This window comes from Cynocephalus volans, chromosome 7 (assembly GCF_027409185.1).
Source record: "Cynocephalus volans isolate mCynVol1 chromosome 7, mCynVol1.pri, whole genome shotgun sequence".
NCBI lineage: Eukaryota > Metazoa > Chordata > Mammalia > Dermoptera > Cynocephalidae > Cynocephalus > Cynocephalus volans.
The window spans coordinates 101672661-101690767 of record NC_084466.1 but is presented as its reverse complement, the minus strand read 5'-3'; the positions used below and the strand labels follow the sequence as shown (position 1 = coordinate 101690767).

Genomic DNA, 18107 nt, shown 5'->3' with positions numbered 1-18107 from the left:
TTACTTAATTAAATTTAACAAATATTTTATGTAAAAAAGAAAGTATCTTACTTGTCATTCCAATGAAATTGTCAGTGCAAAATTATCATAAGTGAGCAAAGATTTACCTAAATTCAGTTTTAAAATTTTATGAATAAGTGTACACATGTGTGCATATGCCATATTTTAAATATACATCTATAAGTACGTATATTACATTGTTATACATATTTTATATAGATAACATAAATATGTAATAGTTGTCCAAAAACCAATGTCTACCAAACTTTTTATTTCCCATACCTGATTCAAATGATTTTTAAAGTAATTGGCTATGAGACTATACATATAGGTGTATATATTGTGTATATATGTATCTGTCTGTATGTATGTTGATATATATGTGTGCTCCTATAAATACACATATGTATATATCCAATGCTAACTCAGTTAGATTTTCAGAATTATTTAAGTCAACCTGGGAAAAAATCTACTGTGATGTTGTATTCAGATGTGGTTAGCTGTTAAATTCTACTTACTGATACAGCTTACTATGTTATTTACTTACTATTTTCATTTTTTTATTTTTGGGGTACTAAAATGTCATCAACATTAAGACACACTTTCAATCACAGAGGGAAAATACATGTTAAACATGAACACTGCTTGTACACACCATTGCAATTTCAGAAATATGAAAATGCAAAAAAATGTGCCTTGACATTGAAACAGTACAGTCATGGAGTAAGGTGTTTCAAAATAAGACATATCCAGTAATAAAAAACTCTCTAAAGAAAATATGTGGTATTGTTTGATAGTTAATCAGAGCTAACAGTTTAATTGATATGGTTCAAATCAGGGCTTGTACTCTGGGTACCAGCAGCCTTTAGATGTTAAATCAAGCAGGAAATTGTGTGTGCGCACACTCACACACACAGAATAAATGAATCATGGTTTATTATTTTTGTAAATTGTGACCATAGAAATTACAAATCATTTACAGTAGAGTTAATTCCAAGCAAGCTAGGAATGATTCAGCATATATGAGGCATAAGTTTCCATGACAAATAAGAACAAGTACATAAAATCCTACAGATATGTGACCCATAACACATTACAGAACATTGATTTCTCAGAGGTTAATGTAAAACTCATGTACCCAGTATCAGTTCTATTTTCGTTCTCTCCTATAACTCAAATCTATTTATGCTGCACAATTACTTTTACATAATAACATTTTAGTTATCTGAGCTATTTCCTCTGTAACAGAAATTCTTATTTACTTTAAATGGCAGTATCCTATTTTACTGTTAAGCATTTTCTTTATATTTCAGTCTCCTTGATCAACTTTTAAAGTGCATGATTTCTTTTATTCACACGTCAAATAATTTCATGTTTCAAATTTTAACAATTGACATAAATAGGAAGGGAATTTCAGGAATTTCATTTCTGCCTCCAAGGACTAAGCCCTACACATCTGATACCTTAAAATAATTCATATAAACACATAATCTTCTAAAAAATGAACACTTTTATTGAAGAGAAAATAAGGAAATATTTGCTCAACCAATTTTTACAGAAGTAGAAATAAAATACAGGTGGAAGAGTAGGGATGGGGAGAGAAGAGGCAAAGAGGATTCTAACGCACGGAAAGGAGGGAAAAGACCGCGAAGCAGCAGTTAATAAAAGACTAAAACCTGGACATTCTATTTTTCTTAACTGTGGGCTCTATTCTCAGCTGAGATCAGAAGGAAATTTAGTCTGATGTGCTCAAACTGAAACATATTTTATCCATTCACCAAACAAGAATGGCAGAAGCTTTTAATCCAAGGGAAATCAACAGCATGAATTAGTAATTAGGATATTAAGCTGAGATCAAGGCTGAAGGTTTCTCAAATCTGCCTCCTTTTTAGGACAAGATTTTATCTTATTGAAAATAAATGGGAATGATCTCTAGACTTTGACATCTGATTCCATTTCAGACTACCCTTTGTCTGTAACATGTAGGTTTCTCTTCTGCTCACAATGGTCATGCTTTTTCCTTACATCTTTAGAACTTGCTTTCCTTCATTAGCAAGGGAGTCCCTTCCTCACCTGCAACACTGGTTCCTCCAAACTAGTGTTATCCTTTGATGCTTTCTAGACCTTCACAGGAGCCATAGGTTTTTCCCGAGAGTTCTCTAAACTCTAAATTTAGATATATTCACCTAACTACAGACATTAATGTTTCAAGGAATCTTCTTGATGAAATAAATATTAAGAAGTTACAGGTAAGAGTAGCTAGAATGACATGAATGGACAACTCTCTTCAGCAGTGGTCTCAAAGTGTGGTGTGTGGATTACCAGTATCAGCATCACATGGGATTTTGTCAGAAATGCAAATTCCAGTCCTTACTCCAGAAACTTGGGGGAGGGAGGGCAGAGGGACAGAGAGTGGAAGAAGGGGAAGGCAATTTTTATCCATTGTATCCTAATACCATATGTAACCAAATAATAGTTTTCTTAGTTTTAAAAGCACAATCTTACCCCAATTAGGGAAAGCAATTTTCTGACTTTTCCAATAAAACTTTTATCAGTGTCAGAAAAAACGTAGGTTACTATTCATCTGACGCTTCTACTTAAGAACCGAGCACCTTCATCCCAGGCTTTAGAACTGTTGCGCTGAGCTCATTATATGAGAATGAGAGAAATGAGTGGATATCGTGGAGACCCCTGAGCCACAGATGCAACCTTAGAGGCTAAAGTCAGCACTTCAGTCTCCAAAAAAGTTTTCTTTTTATAACTGACTTTTCTCATGTCCTTTTTTCCCAGATACCTTTGTCAATGAACGTGTCAACCTTTCTGGCATATGACCAGCCCACAATAAGTTACTGTGGGGTGCATCATGAACTTCTCTCTCATAAGTCTTTTGAAACGAATGCACAGGAAGATACGATGGAAACACACCTAGAGACTGAGCTGGACCTGAGCACAATCACAACAGCTGGCCGAATCAGTGACCATAAACAGCAGCTGGCTTAACTGAGCCAACTGGTAGCCAAGGGTTGCTACCAAACTTTGTAACCTCGAGGACAAAATGAGGAAGATTTGTTCTTTGTGGACTCTAAAAAAACAAAACAAAACAAAGCAATCCCCTGTTCAAATAAACAAAAATCCAAGATTGATTCATGAAATAAAGAGGACATGAATTGTTTCAAGTCTACACTTTGTAATTAGCTAAGTTGTGCAGTATTTTTTTGACTTAAACAGAATATGACCCTGAAAAAAAAAAAATCTTTTTTTTCAAAACTCATTCTACCTACCTGTAAAAACTGTACAGAGCTAATGTATTTTTCATATTGTAAAGTTTCAATTATAGAAACAACTGGTATGTACAGTACCATGATTTAATTACATTTTACTTTACAAACTTTACACATTTCAGTTTCTAAAATTTTAAATTAACAAAAATTATTTCCTGTGTTATTCAGAGTTACTCAGTTTTGTAGGGACTGTTTTGTTACTGCTTTTGTGCCCAGAAACCTTGACTCTAAAATTCTGTGCTGTGCGAAACGTGCACGATTTTTATTATGCTTACTGCGTAGAATTTTATCTACTTGTTCCAGAAATAATACATTAACCAAAAAGGATTTAATTGTTCAGACTTGTATGAGATTCTTCAATTGCATAGACAGGTTTTTCTTATAAATGGAAAAAAAAAATTTTAACAGTTCTCAGACTTAACTGTTGCCTTGAATTACAGCCTAGTTTCTAAGCAGTGAAATGTAATGATAAAGAGGGATATTTTAACAACGTATTTCCGAATGAATGACTCATTATTTCATTCTTTTGAGAAACCATTGTTAAGGGTGGGGGGAATTCTTGACCAAACATCACTGGAAACAAAGGCCGTAACCACAGCAACAGACTTTGATACACTTAAAAAGTGCAGCTACCAGTGACAAAGAAAAACTTTTGTTACATCTCATTATTTTCAGGCCAAGGTGGGAGGACAGAGCATAATAACTGTGCAGTAGCAATTTTTCTCCTAATTAACCCAAAGTGGTTTACCTAAAAATAACCATCAGTCAGTGCAAAGTATGCCTGGTTCTTAAGACAACTTTTCATTTAGAACTATGAGACTATATTTTGGGAATATTTCAAAGAAAATACATGAAATTTTTTGCATTGTGTACTACATCACTTCTCTCCTAAGGAAGAACTTTAAACATTGACAGCCCATTCAATATAGATATGAGCCATGGTGAATTTTGTCACTCAAGTAGACTGTAAACATCCTTAATATGTTCTAAATTGTTTATATTACCGTCTATAATGGGATTCATCTCCATATTATCTGAAAAATAACTCAGAATAATTTGACACAACCCAGATCATATACTGATTATGTAATTGTATTATAAAGCTAATTCAAATCAAATTAAGAAAACCCAACTTTCCAGAGGCTGAAATAATCAATTTGTTTCTACTGTTTGCTTGACATAGGTTACTGTTTGAAATTATTATTTTATCTATGGTAATCATTCTTTCTGGGGTTTTTTTGGGGGGTTTTTTTGAAATATAAAACTGCAAGTTTCAATTACTGTAACACTAGGAGAAGTGCTTTTTTATATTGTCATTTTATATTCATAACATCAAAAATAGATCAAGACTATGTCATCCCAACAAGGGTCAAATACAATCAAAAACAATGAAGAAAAGGATTAGTGAAAAGCAATGTCAAAATTTTAATTTATTATCTCATCGAGAGAAATTATATCTACAAAAGTCTAGTTTTATGCAGATTTATCACAGCAAATTTAAGAGTATCTTCGAGAATAAACTTTAAAATTGTAGAACAAACTTTTTATATATGTGAACATAAATAGATTTTGCAGTTTACAAGTAGAGCACATTTTTGTTGAAAATATACAGTCAGAAAGAAAATAAGATGCAAAATGTTGAAAAATGCAAACTCTACTACTAATTTAAATGAAACTAAATGTCAAACACAGTACTGTGTCAACTATTTAGCATCCCAGATTTTGTAACATATTTTACATAAATTATTTGTTATTCAATAATTTTTGTCACTTTAAGTCTAGTTTTAATCTTTATTTTTTCCAATTTCTAATTTTCTTGCAATGTATTCTCAGAGTATTCTTAATCCTCTACATTGAGATTTGGTTTTGCACAGTTAGCAAATTTATAGAGGATTATAAATCTATTATTTATGGGTTTGAAATCAAAAACAAAATTTTATTTATTATGTAAACCAAAATGTCATTTGCAATTTTACTCATTAGAAGTTGGTCCTTGCAAAGATCCAAAAGAAAGGTTTAATTGTATAAATAAGTATTTTAAACCTATTTCCAGACACTTTCAAATTGATAAATGGTTTTTAGAAATTTTAAGGTTCCAAGGAGCCTTACAAATGTATGTCCTTGATTTCCTGAAGCAAACCACTTTCTTTCTTAAACATTTTGAGTTACTCTAAAGTAAATGACTATAAATAGAAGCAATCACCTTGAAACTATAGCTCTGTGCATCAGAGGCTCTAAGCTACAGTAACAGCCAAATAACTTGAAAATTGAGATTTCTCATATTTGAAATTAAACCAAAAGGGTCTTTAATAAGAAAAAAAAAGAGATGCTTGGTTATTTGTTTGCTTGATTTTTATTCTGCCATGTGGAGGGGAGGGGACCTGGGATGATGAAAACCTGTTAGAATGGATTGTGTCTGGAATCTTTATCACACATTTGCAATTTATATCAGTCTGTGTCTAAAAGTTTTATTTCTAACCTACTTTTTCAACATTCAATAATCTCCCATTTCCTCCTCCTAATCACCTTCCCCCATGTCTCCCTTCCTGTTTACTGCTCACCTATTTCAACAACTGAAATGTTTACCTATGTTTGGAGTTGAAAAATGGAAAGTTTGACCTAGTGTGGTTACAATAACAGCAGTAGCTGCAGCAAACAACAAAATTATGCAATATTTTGAGGTTTACAAACCACATTTCACATAAATTATCTCATTTTGTCGTCATATGAAGACACATTAATTTTAAAGAAGTTGAGCCCTCACCCAAGAACAGAGGGCTAAGAATTGATACTGTTGAACCATTCTCAAAATTCAAAGGCTATTAGTCTTTCCTCTGTACTAAAAGCTTTCTCTCTCTGATCAAAGCCAGAGAATATCATGAGACAGTGGGTAGAATGAAAAAAAAAAAATGTTGGAGATACTGTTTAGTGATCCCTAATTTAACTCAGTTTCTCTATCTGTATAATACATAGGCTAAATGAACTCTTTCTGTGTGCTAATATGGGTTCTCACATTAAAACTCTTTGTTCAAAAGTATAGCAAGTCACATATTTCTTAACATACAAGATCATTTCTAAATGTGCAAACCAAGTGCTCTCAAGATGTGGATGTATGTAAGCCCCCAAGCTCAAAACATAAAATCAGGAAGCACAAGGTGAGAAACCAAAGACCATCTAAATTGAGATTTCATGGGTAGTTAAAAAAGACATCCATGGTGTAAGGTTGAACACATGTTCAACACATGTTCGACTGAACACATATTCAATTCAGAGCTGATTGGGAATACTTGCGTAAATTATTTTTCTTTCTTTCCTTTTTTGTTTTGGCAAGATTTCTCAAACCAAGAAAACTGTCATAATAGAAAAAAATTTCTCTATTCTCCTTCTAAAAAAATATAAATAAAATATGATTTACCTAAAATGATGAATAGATGCTAAAACATATGCTAACATGAAAATAATATATTTTATTGATTAGCTAATTTTTTCAAGTCTCGATCTCTACTGCCTCTTGAATGTCCTACAAAACCATAGAACCATGAAGATTTTTAATATAAATTATATTTTTAGAAAAAAATCTTGTCTAAATTTATCACCCAAGACAAATGACATAATCCTAATTTGAATTCAGATTTGTCTGACTACATAAACTGCTTACAAATAGCAAAATATTTTTCCAAAAATATTTTCTAAAGTATAACTACTATAGATTAGAGTAAAAATATATATTTTTTTGACTGCTCCTGACTGGAGCACAGATATCATCTCTTGAACTAAACTTTCAAAGTAAGTAAAGAAACTGAAAGCATAAAAACAGATACCTGATGTCAACTGTTAATAACTGGGAGAAAGAAAATCAGACCTGCTGTAGATGGCGGCAGGTAAAGGAAGAAGTAATAAATGGGACTGGCAGATATTTGGTCTCAGTAGAGAAGGTGAGAAATTTCCAGAGCAGATACATTAACATCTTACATTGATATACCTCTTAACAGTTTATCATGTTAGGTAATAGCATAATAATCTCATAACATAAAAAGTCTCAAGGTCCAAATGGGTTGGTTTTGCAGTAAGAATCCAAGTGAATTGTTCTTGCAGTAAGAGCTTTCAATTACTCTCAATACTTTTTCAGCTCACCACAGCTGCCCATAAATAGAGAGAGGCACCAAGGGCAAAAGACCCAGGATCAGTCCTTCAAAACTGACATACCCACAAGGGTAGGGTACATTGACAGTCAGCAACTGTACTTCGTTTTACCATCAACTGTAATGGGGAAGAAACATTTAGAATTAAAAAAAAAAAAAAAAAAAAAACAGGGTTGTTTTTAAAGGTCTCCCACAACTTGCATTATGATTTTATTGTGAGATAAGAGGCAGCTTATATTTAAAATTTTTTAATTTAGACTAAAATCCACGTATAAAATAGCCCACAGTTGATTATTTACCTTTCTATTAGGGACAGTGATTTTAAAGCTGCAGAGTGCCACGGCCATCTAGAACTTAGAGAACTCTTGAGTTTCTTACTCCTTTCTCTCAAACATTTATGAAATTTTGTTTGGTATATTTGTCTTCCTGAAGAGCTAAGTGAAAGTTTGTTCTGTGTAAATCCAATAATATTTCAAATGTATCAAGAGACCTTGTGATAAAGGATCCTTGCAGCAAATCCTTTTTGTTTTCTAACCTGAAACGTCACCCGCTAATTTATCTTTAGTAAATTGCTTTCCATATATCCTGGGTTGTATAACGCAGCACACTTGTACTATGTGGCCTTGAAGGTTCTATGATGCAGTTTTTGCCTCAGAAGGGCTGTCTCCAGGTTCTGAGTTGGTCTGTTTGAGTGATCAGTTTCAGTCAGTTCCACTTACTGAATTTATCTAGATTAATGTGAAAAATAGTATCAAGACAGCAGGGATGGATAAAGTTGACAGTTATTTTTTTCCTCTATGCATTTGTTTAAACTTTTGCCACCTATCATATCCTCAAAGTAACTAAGAAGAGGTGGAGATCACCCCAAATCCCTTGGGTCAAACTATATTTACCGAATCAGAATCTCTGGGATGGAGCCCAAAATATGCAATGCTAACACGTTACGCTGGTGACACCGATGCCCACTAAATTTTGAAAAGTATTGCTCAAATGAATTTACTTTTACCAAGTCATTCAATTCCTTTTTATTCTAATTTAAAATTATGAATTCTTATGCTTTCCTATACCAATGTGTATCTAGTTTTCTAAGCCTAACTGAACATTTTTCTTGACTGGAGGAATGCAAAACAAAGGACAATTGTACGTAAAATGCTCAGGTTGCTACCTGATAGACTGTGCTGCTTCCTGATTTTGCTCTCCATTAACTCTTTCAATAGGCATGTCTGAAAATATTCTTAAAGCACCTGGGTTAGTTACTTAACTTTTAATTGCTTCCATGGACAGTAACATAATAGCTGAAACGCTGCAGGTGGGGAGAGAGTCAAGAATTTCAGGCATTGTGTTCTCATCTCATTCTTAAACCATCTTAGGGAAAAGGTACAACTGCCACTTTAAAGAGTAAAATATGGATCATGGTAGCTAAATAACTTGCTAAGGCTCAGACAGTTGAGTTGAGGACTCATATGCAGATTTGTCAAACTCTAAAGATGTGCTTCTATCACCCCACAGTACATTTTCAAAGACGAGAAAAGACCATAACCAAAATAATTAGGCTCGCGTATTGTAATATGGGATAGAGACAGCATAAAAAGAATATGCCTTTCTATTTACAAATAGAAAAGTTACGTAAATTATTTCACACTGTGTAGAGATATTCTTCAAAATCCCAAATCTGCAGCTTAATGAAAGGAAACACCCATTAATTTCTTGAAGTTTTGTACATGTTTCCAAAGAAGAGGAGACATTTGAAAGAAAAATCCTTCAAAAGATAAATACACCAAATATTCACGTTGTATTTCCATTTCCAACCATCCCAGCTCTATTATAAAATTATAACCAAAATATGATAAATAAATATCCATAATATGACCTTCAACTGGCCACAAAGGGAGGGCAGGTTGCCAGCTGAAGCAAAAACGATATGGATGAACAACCAATAAAATCACCAAGTGCAAATGACAAGGTAACGAAAAACACCAATAATGTACAGTCACGTAATGTCAACTGGCAATGAATGGCTTGGGTTGCAGAATGTTTCCTGTGAATGGTTTTGTATGGCAATATTCTTTATAGGAGTATTAATACTTACACAAATGTTATAGGATCTGGAAGCATACTACATAAAGGAGGCAAAAAGATAACCTTTATAATAATGCAGACTCTGTTTATCCTACTCAGAACATATTATATAGTTAAAATAAAAAATAAATATAATTTTCTTGTTAGGACAATGCAGTTGTTTTCATCCTTATGTAGAGATGGCCAAATAAAATTATTTTTAAAAACTTCTTTTTAAATTCACGTCTTCAAATAAGTCTCTCTCAGTCTCAGCTATTCACAAATTATTCTGAAATATTCTCTTGACTTCATTAGTGTCTCCAGGAGTTTTTTATTAAACCACTGGGCTGGCTCTTCTGTTTCTCTCTAAACCTGCACAAATCCAAGTAATGTCACTGGGAAATTACTTTAACATTTACTTCATCACACTGTCTGAACATGTAGCATCCGTGTAAAACATAGTTTTCCTTTATAGTACATGCAGGATTCAAGAGCCAGTAAAATACTTTGTAAGTCACGTCTTCTATTAAAAATTACCACTACTTGTAACTGTGATAAAACTAGGCTATAAATTTAAAACAATTAATAAATCCAGCAAAGAAAGAAATTCTAGCACCCTGAATCTAATATCATGATATCTACTCATTCTGGCACCACTGCCACCATACAGAAGTTTTATCTGAAATATCTAGAGTAATTCTAATTACAGACAACAAAGATGTTCCTGGTATCAAGGTTGAAGATATGACGAAAAATGACAAAGAGGACAAAAATTACACATACCAAGAGGTAAGTGAAGGAAGTATGATTTATTGTTATTAGACAATCTGAAAGTGATCTTTAAAACTCTGACTCATAATTAAAATTTACAGTAGCATTTATGCCATCAAGTATCATCAGTAAAGGCCAACATGGACATTGGAGATACAACAGCAAACAGATATCTGTGATAGCAGTACGTATTGGACAGACAGGTAGATAGACACACAAAATTAATTCTACTAAAAGAGAATCTTAAGAATAAAAATCAGTTCAAGAATTATCACTATTATTTCTACAGAGAGAAATTGAAAATTCAGCGAAAAACGCTTCAAACTAAATGCCAAATGATCTTTTCAAGGTTAAATTTGAAAGAGCCTGAAACTATAAACCCCAAATTGCTACTGCAACCATATGAGTAATTACATTAATTCACATACACCTTGTCAAAATCTGATGTTGAGAAATGAATTTTAATATTAAATATACTCTATCTGTTCTTGCTGTTTTACATCTATTATATACTTGCTTTCAATTACAGATCCATAAATATAATGACATAACAGTCTGATGAAAATATAGTAAAAGATTTGTCACCATGTCTTTCTGCTCTGCCATACAGCAGTTAACAAAATGGAATGTTCACCTTAGTGGAGAGCCAGAAATATAGTTTCTAAAGTCATCTCTAGCAGGTGTTGACTTAGGCATTTGTATCACGCATTATCTCTGGGTCTCATTTTATATTCATTTATGAGATAAGGAAATTGTTTCCTTGATGTAAGAGCCTACAAGCCCATACCAGTTCTAGTCTGACTATATTTATACCAGAGAGAGAAAGACACAGAACATTTCTGAATTTACATGTTACCTGAAGAAAAACCTGAGATCCTTGTGATGTCAACATTTTTTTTCACCTTTGGATTTGATGGAATCTAAAGTTTGGTGTATTGGATATGCTTCAAAACTCCTTGCCAGTTTCCATCTCAACAAACTTCAAACCTGAGTTTCTTAAATGAACACTGACTTTTACACATAGCTATTTAACAATGAACCATTGTTATACTTCATCATTTTATGGAAGAATAATGTCAGGCTGGGGTTGTAGCCATTACTGATTTTTTTCTTTGCCTTTGATTCCTGTTATAGGATAAAGTGTGTGAGCTTGCTATGGCACCTTGGTACTACCATAAAGGGATTAGAAGAGTCTTCCAACAGATAAAAATTATTATGCGAAATAAACCAGAAATGAAGTTTGGGGCTGCTTTTTTTTAAATTTAATAATCTGGTATGTCTTCGGATAAATTAAGTGCATGTCTTCATGTTACTGAGACTTTAAATACTACTCTACAATGAAAACATGGTTTTGTTGTTATATACTTTTACCTTCTGAGGACAGACCTCAGACAATTGATTGTGTTTTATAATTGCCACCAGAAAGAATGTCTATTTAATTATCTCCTGGAAGAATGACTTAACACCAAGCACGTAAGACAGAAATAACAAGTAACACTTACTGAATGTTTACCTTTCAAAGCTTTTTACATGCATTAATTTATTTAGTCCTCGTTAGTATTGTTAATAGGATTAACAACCCTATGAAGTAAGTAACTATTGTTTTCCCCTTAAGAAGGTAAGAAAAATGATGCACAAAGCAATTATATAACATACCCTTTGACAAATTGACCTCTACTAACTGCCTATTATTTAAAGTCCACTTTATAGGCCCCAGTCTTGAATTTAAAAGTCTACTCATTTAAGACTATAACTAAGGACATTTTATCAATAAAACAACGGATATGTTTATTATAGGCCTAATATATACCTAGTGGAAGATAAGAGTCTTTGACAGATACATAAGAGTATATTCCCTGTCCCCAAGGGGCTTACAGTTTAAGCAAAGAGAAAAGGCATCCATATTTAACAGAAAAAAAATTCCTAGAGCTAAATTTAATACTTGTAAGTGCGAATTGTAATTAGGAGAAGATAAAATCAGTTGGTGGAGTTGTCGAGGATATCCCAAGGCAAAGTGAGAACTGAGATACAATTTAAGACTAGCAATATTCAGATCAGCAAAATGAAGAGAGGAGGCAATGAAGAAGGAAGAACATAATATTTTCATTTATGGACATCTGTTATTCCAAGAGTATTTGTTAGATTCATGTTTCTCTGGAAGAGAAATGCAAGGCTCAATTTTTTGGCCTAAAAGTTCAGAGCCAAATTTTACTCAGACCACACACAGCAAATCTTTTGGCCTTTCTAGATGGGCAAAACTATTTCCCACATTTTTCTCAACTCTATTTCTCTTTATATATCTATTTTATCCATTTCTCTATTTCTCTTTATATTCCTATATTATCCACTGTGTTTGGCTTGGGGGGAACACAAATCATATTAATCCTTTGTTGAAAATGTTATGTCAGTTTCAATAAAATGTTCATAAAACAATTTGAAGACTGATCCAAGCAACCTCATTAATTTAAAATAATGATGTGAATTAAATCAAACAACTTCTTTGAACATCCTTAGCTGTAACATCCTCACTCAAATTACTGTTTGGCATCAGGTAAAAACATGGACTGTAGATTGGTTGACTTTGTCTTTTTTCAACCTTTTCAGTCTTTACGTTGGTATTGGTGAATACTCACCAGAAATTTTATTTCAAAGAGTAAAAACAAAAATCATTTTCTGATCGCTACATTTTCCTAAAGTAGAATATGATTAAAGGCTACAATCAAAATCATTTAGGTAATAGAAAAAGACCAGCAACAGAACTCACATGTACGTAGAATTATTTTTCACTAATAAAATACTTTTATGAATACATCAACATTTAACAATATGTAAAATTATTTCTGCCTTAGAAGCACAGACAATTGTTAATACAGCTGTTATTTTAAAAGTACAAATACAAATATTTTTAATCAGAAAATGATGCATAAGAAGCTACTTTAGTTCTTTTAAATTTTTTTGAAATTGAGAAATGTTCTCTTTTCACCAAATTTTGCTCATCATTTGGACTATTAACTTGCAGTTATCTCTGTGGTTACTAGATAGTTACAAATTTTCCTTTGCAGGTATTTATTCACTACGCCTCTCTTAATATAGTGATTATCTTTTCTATTATATCACAGTACTTTGATGTTTTCAATTCAATTCAATCAAATAAGCATTTATTCATTTATTCATCTTTGATGAAAATGTGCAAAGGACTGTGATAGGAGACAAAGTGATCAAATGCTTAAAAGTGAATAAATAATTGTGATTCAACATGATATTCTGAAAAATGAAGTCTGTTCATGATGCTGCTGTATTAAAGGGTAGAGAATGATTAGTATTGCTGGAATAACATCAGAAAACGCCTCACAAAGTAAATGCTATTTGAGATCCTGGATTCCAAAGTTTGCCAATCACACAATTCATGTCTGTCCAGCAGGCTCCACCCCCACTCCTAATTAGAATTTAGAGGTATTTTAGATGTCTATAGGTATTGGTTTCTGGAAATCATTTTCTGAGTCTAGAATTTTCCCATAGAGCTACTCAGTTTCTTTCAGTATATAAATGTTAAAGAAGATTTTTTTAAAATTGTCCCTTTCCACAGTCTTCTAAATTTAATCCTCAAATAAAAAGCATTTGATTTAGCCATTCCATGACAAATACAGGACATACACAATTTTATTCAATAAATAAATAAAAAGTAATAGATAAATTTTAAGGATTGCCACAAGTTTTTTGTCTTATTTTGTTTTTAAAATGTCCCATGAAAATCCTATCTATGTGTATCAAAAAGCCTGTATTTCAGTTCTAACTTCAGAAATATGTAAAAAAATGTGGCCCATGTAATTTAAATTTTAAATTTTCATCACCTACTAGCTACGGCATAAAGCGATATGATATTAAAATCAATGAGAATTAGGTTGTATGTTGACAGTCTTGTATTTTATTTGATTACTTTCAAATGATTCATTAAGAAAGTAAAATAAAAAATCTGGTATAGCAATAAGCACAGTTGTTTTGGAAGCTGCTCAGTATCATGAACTCTTTGCTTCTTTAAATAAGAGTTTTTATCCTGAACAAACAACTCTCTTTGTATGAATACCATTACTCCTAAGAATTCCATTGTTTGTTTGGTGCTTAAGGCAATTTTTTATTAAGTCCTCAGGAATATATCTAGCATTAGGCTAAGACAAAATAGTATTAGTGAATTCAGTAACTAGTTCAAGGCATAGATTTCTGGTCTTCCTACTGAGAAAAATGAATGCGAAGAGTCTTCAAAAAGTTCATGGAAGGATTCATATTAACTTTTTTAAAAAATTTTATTGAATCATAATTGATTATACATATTTTGGGGGTTCAACATTGACATATATTGATCAAAGCAATATTACTAGCATATATATTGTTAAAAATCATACTATGCTTTATACCCCTTGTCCAATCTCTCCCCATCCCCCTCCACTGCTCCCTTCCCCTCTAATTACCCTAGATTTTTTCTCTCCTTCTGAAAGAGTAATGGTTACTCTGTTGATTTGTTGCCTAGATGATCTGTCCAATGCTGATCATGTCCCCTAATATTATCATAGAGCAGATGCTTCTTCTGTCACTCTGAAATGAGATTTGTGGAGAGAGACATCCTCTTTTCTTTGGTCTCTGCTGGTGACTCTCCTTGTGTCAATGCACTCCAGTGGCTGGCAGACCATCTGCATGGTGGTTGTGGTGTCTAGCCACTTTTGCAGCAGCTGTGGTTATTGTGGTGCCTGTGGTGGGCCACCCACACGGATGTGATGTTTTTGGCATGCTCCTTACCTAGTTAGTGGTGGTGACAGCAGTGTGCCTGGTTGTGGGCAGAGGGTCAGGTCCCCAGCTGCATGCCTTAGGACCCTGGGCGGACCTTGTGGTGCTGGTGATGTCATATTATCTTTTGATTCAATTTTCCACAAACTTTCTGAAGTACCCTCAAATATTTTAATTTTAGGATTTCAAAGCATATCAATATTAACATGAGAAAGGTTATTATAAATAGTGCTATTTTAATGAATGCCAAAGGAATTGTGCATATAATGTTCTAAAATACTTTGAAGATTATAAAGAGTGTGCAGTATGACAAAGGCAGCAATGAGAATCCCCAATTCATGGAACATATATTGTATTCAAACAATGATTTTTCAGAGATAAATTACAAGTAAATTTTTACTCTGGAGCGTTATCTACACTGTGGTCTATGCTACATGGTAGTAAATGATCTTGTGAAACTGAATTCATTAGACTTCAGCTAGTTCAATTAACTATGTAAAACATCCTTAATGTGAGTGCTTTGAATGTTATCTTTGAAGGGTTAAATATGTAGGGTCTATAATTTGTTAGTGACTACAAATTAAATTATAACAGCCTTTAGATTTTTGAAGTTTCACAATTATTCTTAATTGCAGTTAAGAGGCAGCAAACTCTAGTCTGGGAAACTCCAGTTGGTTTACAAAGAAAAATAATGTACTTTGCATTTCATGGGGCTGTTGGGATTAGCATGAAATACTGACATTTAGACTCCTCAGTGGAATAGAAGGGGAGCAGCAGGATGGAACAGTGATAACAAATAATTGGACAACTGGAGAGTCTCCAGAAAAGCTTTGAGAAATACTATTAGATCTCCATCTGCCTGCTGGAAATTCTCGGTTCATAAGGTATAACACTAGCTAAATACAAACCTTGGACAATCTCTACCATTCTTTTTCAGATCTTTTACCCTACCTACTTCCCAAGGACCTGTGGCAATATTTGGATTAAAATCTATGCATAATTAAACATTTTAAGCTAGTGATCACAAGGAGACAGGCTACATTTTATTATTGTTGTTGAACTCCCCATTGTGTATTAAATTTGCTATAAATTAATCCTCCCAAAAATTGTTCCTTGAAAACATTTGATACAGGAAAAAGGACAAAAAGAAAAGAAAAAAAAAAGAAAAAGGGCAGAAATAGGCTAAAAAATTAAATTAGGGTCTAATACAGTAAACTTATAATGAGGCGGTTCTAAGGAGGTACAACTTGGCTTAAATAATTTATCTTTCCCTTAAATTATGTGAAATAACTATATCTTAAATTTCTCTATTTCATTAGGACACATCATGGGTGACCTTGGTGGGGGAATAAGCAAGGAACAGTTAGTTTCAGGGCTCTAAATAAATCGCAGGAAGAATAATATATTACTCTGCTTATTTTATTCTTCCTCTCTATGTCTTTTTCCTTCTTTCCCTCTCTGTTTCAGTTTTGTATTACAAATAATATACGCATATGTGCTGACACAATAAGGAGACAAGACTGGGAGAGGAAAAGCTTACATTAATTTATTTTTCAGTATGAATTGTCCAATTATACAATATTATAAAATTTTATTAGTTCAACAAAAAGCATAAATAAGGTTACATTTAACTTAGTACCAGATCTGATAACCAGACCTATGTTCCAAAGTGAGTCTTTATTTTTTTCAATAAACTGAATATCCTAGAGCTTAAGAAAATACAGATAAGGCCCAAAGCTTCTTTTTCAAAAATATCCTTTGACACTTTCCATAAAAGCAGCTCTTTGCCGGTGGCTCAGTTTTAGGACTTCTACAAATCCCTTGAATAATCAAGGACTTGATTTAACATGACCGTTTGTGTGGTGTTCTATGAAAATCTAGAAGCTTGTTAATGAGAATTGCTAAAAATAAATAAATCAAGTATCTCAAGATTCTTTTTGTCAAACCATTACGTGGTAGAAAGTAATCTATTGGAGTATATTTACATATGGTCACTATAATGAATGACAGGATAAAAGCAATCCACTATAGGCCATTCCTACCTCTCTCCAGTGTGATAGTATTTCCAGAAAACACACCAATCTCCTCAGGAATACCAAGTTAATTTTTTATTACATGAAAAGTATCCACGCCATTCGCCTGTTACTGATTATGAAATTCTCAAATGGTGAGTTTCTTACCAAAGAAAACCCTAAAACATCTAGCTTTTAAGCTATTTCATTATGGCGGGGGGGGGGGGATGTTCATTTAGAAATAAGAGTACCAATTAGTAATAAATTATGTACAAGTCACTCCAGCACGGTGTATTTCAATCACTTCAGTATTTTTATCCTCCCCAAAAATGTGTCAGAAATGAGGCACGAAAAGTTATTAACTGAATCATTCACACATGAAATAGATGTTGTTGTCAGTTTGTTCTTTCAATGGAAATAATGAACAATTGATTTATTTATAACTGGTAATTATGATAATACACCTTCCTTTACCACCCTTTTCAGTATATCGTAGGTATGCTATAATTGTCTTATTTCATACCTGATCTAAAATCACATGCTCCATAAAAACTTCTTCTTTCCCAGCCATTTCCTTAACTTTAATGTTCCTTTGTCTGTAATTAAAATGTTTTTACTGACTTGGTTCCCGTGTCTTGTTTTCCCTTTCAATTTTCTCTCTTTTCCCTTAATAGATTTTACCCATACCTTAAATTTCTGTAACTGGAGGCTAAAATATAAGTTTTAAGTAGATTCAGAATACATTTATGTAATCACTATAGTGAATCTTATCAGCACTTACTTGGTCAAATTTACTTTGTTTTCTTGAGATAGAGGTAAACAGAACAGGTAAAGAAAGATAATAAAGGCTGATTTGTACTTCAGAAAGAAGGAATTATTGGTCTTAAGAATCAAGGCAAGAAGATTTTATTTCATTTCTAAATTTTTAAAATAATTTTAGAGCAGAGTGAAGTGTTGACAACACCAAGGTCAAGGGTTCAGATCTCTGTACCAGCCAGCTGCTAAAAAATACAATAAAATAAAATAAAAATTTTAGAGCACAGAGGAACATTTCTCTTGAACTT

General features: G+C 32.8%; 2 protein-coding genes across 7 annotated transcripts in view; one reads left to right on the top strand and one right to left on the bottom strand.

The window, feature by feature from the left end:
• LRRTM3 (leucine rich repeat transmembrane neuronal 3) overlaps positions 1–3000 on the top strand; it is a 164454-nt gene extending 161454 nt beyond the window's left edge. The window contains exon 3 of the mRNA XM_063102951.1: positions 2791–3000. Coding sequence (XP_062959021.1) covers positions 2791–3000 — 210 coding nt within the window. The remainder of the gene's footprint in view (positions 1–2790) is intronic.
• Positions 1–18107, bottom strand: part of CTNNA3 (catenin alpha 3) — a 1664900-nt gene that overhangs the window by 1123755 nt on the left and 523038 nt on the right. The window lies entirely within an intron of this gene.